This window comes from Melozone crissalis, unplaced genomic scaffold, assembly GCF_028551555.1.
Source record: "Melozone crissalis strain CALT ecotype California unplaced genomic scaffold, PUWL_Pcris_2 ptg000105l_1, whole genome shotgun sequence".
In the NCBI taxonomy this organism is placed as follows: Eukaryota; Metazoa; Chordata; class Aves; order Passeriformes; family Passerellidae; genus Melozone; species Melozone crissalis.
Genome location: NW_026535882.1, coordinates 1,439,910 through 1,443,623, shown reverse-complemented (window position 1 = coordinate 1,443,623; position 3,714 = coordinate 1,439,910). Strand labels below are relative to the sequence as shown.

General features: G+C 60.6%; 1 protein-coding gene across 1 annotated transcript; it reads right to left on the bottom strand.

The window, feature by feature from the left end:
* Positions 1 to 280: 280 nt before the first annotated feature.
* Positions 281 to 2,935, bottom strand: LOC128947431 (histone H3-like centromeric protein A). The gene is made up of 4 exons (XM_054291687.1): positions 2,860 to 2,935; positions 2,284 to 2,375; positions 1,031 to 1,108; positions 281 to 415 (listed from the first exon to the last, which is right to left on the bottom strand). Exons 1-4 carry the CDS (start codon positions 2,933 to 2,935, stop codon positions 281 to 283), a joined length of 381 nt encoding a protein of 126 aa, XP_054147662.1.
* Positions 2,936 to 3,714: the final 779 nt, after the last annotated feature.

The window sequence follows — 3,714 nt, the reverse complement described above, 5'->3', positions numbered from 1 at the left end:
GACTGGCATGCTGGTGATGGGGGTTCCAGGGGGATCATGGGCAGTGGTCCTCAATAATCTGAGAGGTGCTGGACTAAGGAAGGGGACCTCCACCCGGAGATGGGTCCCTGAAGGGGTTGTTGGGGATCCTGAGGTGGGGAAGTCTATGGGGTGGGTCCACGAGGGGGGGCTTGGGGGACCCTATGGGTGGGGGGGGGTCTCAGCATGATGGTCCCATAGGAGGTCCCAGTAAGATTATGGGTGTGAAATTATCAGGAGAGACTCCCCAGGGGGTCCTCATTCAGATGCCCCCCGCTTCGGGCCCTCGCAGGCGCCGGGCCAGCTGCAGATCCTTGGGGAACAGGGTGACTCGGCGGGCGTGCAGCGAGCACAGGTATGCGTCTTCCAACAGCCTCACCATGAAGGCCTCTGCTGCCTGTGAACCAAAACCTGAGGGAGGGTCCCCAAAGCTCCCCAGCATGCCCCAACCCCCACACCTTCCCCCGGGGTCAGAGACTCCCCCCAAACACACACCCAGGGGGCAGGGTCCCTCCAAACCCACCCATGGGTGACTGAAGCACCTTGTGCTTGCAAATGTGTTAGGGAGGGATCAAGACCCAAAGACCCATCCTCAATCCCCGACAGACCCTGGGAATAAGGGACCCCGCCCCACCCAGCACCCAGAGACCCTCTCAACATCCATAGAACCCTGTCCCAGAACCCATAGACCCTACCCCCAGCCAATGGAGACCCTCCTAGACTCCCCCTCAGCTCCCATCACATACACCCAACAAACCTCTCAGCCTCATCCAAGCATCCAAAGAGACCTTCTTGGACCTCCCCAGCCCCCAGAGACACCCCCAGCACCCAGAGATTCCCCCTGCAGCACCCACAGCCCCCCAGCCCCCATGGAAACCTTCTCAGTACCCATGAGATCCCCCTCAGCCCCTTCCCCACACCCCTAAGTCCCTGGATACCCCTGCAGGACCCATAGGGCCCCTCCAGCCCTCTGTGACCTCCCTCCATCACGCCTGGGCCCCCCGAGTTGCACCTCCTGCAGTGCCAGCAGGGCCATGCTCTGCCAGCGGTAATCGACGCCGCGGGTGAAGAGGAGGCAGAGCTCCCGCACCTGTGGCAGAGAGGGCACAGTGAGGGGGGCACATGGGGGCAGCAGGGTCACAGGGAGTGCGGGGACATCGGGACAACATGGAGGGGATATGGGGGCACTGGGGACATCCCGGGCTAGGGCCACCACCATGGTGACACCCTGGAGACGTGGAGACACTGCCCTGGGGACATCCCAGGGACCTGGGGACACCCTTGTTATCACCCTGGAGACACTTTGGGGATACCCCAGGGAGAGGAACACTGGGGACAGGAGCACCTGGGAATACACTGGGGAGTGGGGACATGGGAACATCGACACGGGGACACCCTGGGGTCTGCCAGGTGGGAGGCAGGGGGGAAGCACCACTCTGGGAACATCTTGGGAACACCCTCGGCCATGGGAACATGGGGACACCCCGATGGGACGGGGGGACAGTGCCAGCACAGCAGGAGGGGCACAGGGAACTCTCAATCCATGCAGCCTCTGAAGGTGGCAGGACACAAGGATGTCTGGAACCACAGAATGACATTGGAGGATATGCAAGGATGTTGGGGGAGGACAGGCTCACCATGTCACAAGGATGGAGAGGACAAGGACATGGGGAGGGATGGAACAGGGTTGAGGGGGGGGGCCTGGGGGAAAGGGATGGTCATGAAGAGTCCCAGGGGGTGATTTGGGGTTCTGGGGGGTAACTTGGTGGGTCTGTAGGGGGTTGGAAAATCGCAGTGGGTTTTTGGGATGGGGTCCAGGGGGAGGTTGGAGGGTTCCAGGTTGGATTTCAGGGGTCCCAGGGTGGATTTGGGGTTGGATTTGAAGGGGTCCTCAGGATTGTTTGAAGGGTTTCAGTGGGTATTTGGGAGAGTCCAATGGGGAGCTGAAGGGTCCCAGGGTGGATTTGAAGGCTCTGGGGGAAGTTGCAGGGTCGAGAGGGTTGATCTGGGGTGTCCTGAGACGGATTTGGGGATCTCAAGAGAGGGGATCCAGAGTGGTTTGGAAGATCCCAGACAATGCTGGAGGTTCTGGGGTGAAATTGGGGGGGTCCTGGAGGGGTTTGGGGGTCCCACAGTAGATTTTGTGGGTATCTGAGATGATCTGTGTGGTCCCAGGGGAGTTTGGGAGTCCATGGGGGGTGCTGGGGAGGTTCTGGGGGGGAAATCGGGGTGTCTGGGGATTTTAGCGATGTGGGGGGTTCTCACCAGGCGGGCAAAGGGGCCGGGGCACAGCAGCAGGCGGGTGCTTCTCTGGTACGTGCGGATCTCCTGCAATGCCCGCTGCCCTGGGCGGCGCCCTGTGGGGGCATCGGATAGGGGTCTGTGGGGGCTTTAGGGGATATATTTAGCCTGGAGGGCAGAGATGGGGGGATCTGAAGGAACATGGGGGGTATAGATCTATAGGGCCTGTCAGAACACAGGGGGCTATAGGGGATCTATAGGGGCCAGGGAGACAGGGGAAGGCTGTGGAGGTTATAAGGGATCTGTAAGGTCTGGGGGGACATTGTGGGTATAAAGGATCTATAGGGAGCTATAGTTATGGCCGACATAGAGGAGTTATAGGGGACAGGGAGTATGGGGGTAGAGGGGCTATAGGGGAGAGGGAATGTGAGGTGACTCTAGGAGGTGGAAGCATATAGGGGTATATAGGGCACAGGCTAGGGGCGGAGGAAAACAATAGAGGGAGTCCATAGGAGTGCTCTAGAGGGGGGCCTGAAAGGGGCTCGATGTAGGAGGTCCATAAGGGGTGTCTATAAGGGAAGTCCCCCGCCCCTCACTCACTGCGTGCCCGCCGCGGGGGCGATGGGGGGGCTGGGGAACGCCCGCGCCGTCGGGGGGTGGGTTTGGGGCGGGGCATGGTGTTGCCGAGTCCACCGCAGGGTCAGGGCGAGTTCAGAAGGGGACCCAGCGGCTGGGGAAGGGAGAGTCAGGGTGAGCTCAGGTGTGCGGGGCCCCCACGCCGCTGCCGGGATCCGCCGCGCCGCGCCGTGCCGTTCAAATCTCCCGCCGCGCCGCTCGTGACGTCACTTCCCTCCGCGCGCCAATCGGGGCGCGCGACCGCCCGGTGCCGCGCCGGACTCCGCCCGCCGAGGGCTCATTAGCAGAACTCTGCATGGCCCCACCCCCAGGCACCCCGTGCCTCGGTGCTGCCCGGGTAGTCTCAGTTACCGTCCCCGTGCGGTGCCAGTACGGACTCTGTAATCGTCGTGTAATCGTCCTCTGTGATCCCAGTCACTCTCATGTGGTTCCCGTTGCTCTCGGTCATCTGCATGGTTCCACTTACTCCCAGAATGATCCCAGTATGATTCCAGTCCCCTGCAGTATGATTTTAGTGCTTTCCAGTCACCCCCACTGTGAGTCCAATATGATCACAACGACTCAGTATGATCCCTGTCACACCCCCAACAGTCCTAATGAATTCCTGTCACTACTAGAATGATCCCACTATGATCCCAGTCAATCCCAGTATGATACCAGTTGCCCCCAGTCAGTGTGGTTCCAGACACTCCCAGTATGAACCCAGCGTGGTTCCAGTTGTCCCCTCCTGTATGATCCTAGTTGCCCCAGTTATGGTCCCAGTACCCCCAACATGGTTCCAGCATCTTCCCTTTGCTCCCAGTGTGTCTTCAGTTGTCT

What these genes read in the sequence shown, in the direction of transcription:
- LOC128947431 (XM_054291687.1), bottom strand. Translation starts at nt 2,935, where the DNA reads ATGCCCCGCCCCAAACCCACCCCCCGACGGCGCGGGCGTTCCCCAGCC. An exon ending in GCCCCCGCGGCGGGCACGCA is followed by an intron (nt 2,376 to 2,859) that starts GTGAGTGAGGGG and finishes ATGCCCCCACAG; the next exon opens with GGCGCCGCCCAGGGCAGCGG. An exon ending in CCGGCCCCTTTGCCCGCCTG is followed by an intron (nt 1,109 to 2,283) that starts GTGAGAACCCCC and finishes TCTCTGCCACAG; the next exon opens with GTGCGGGAGCTCTGCCTCCT.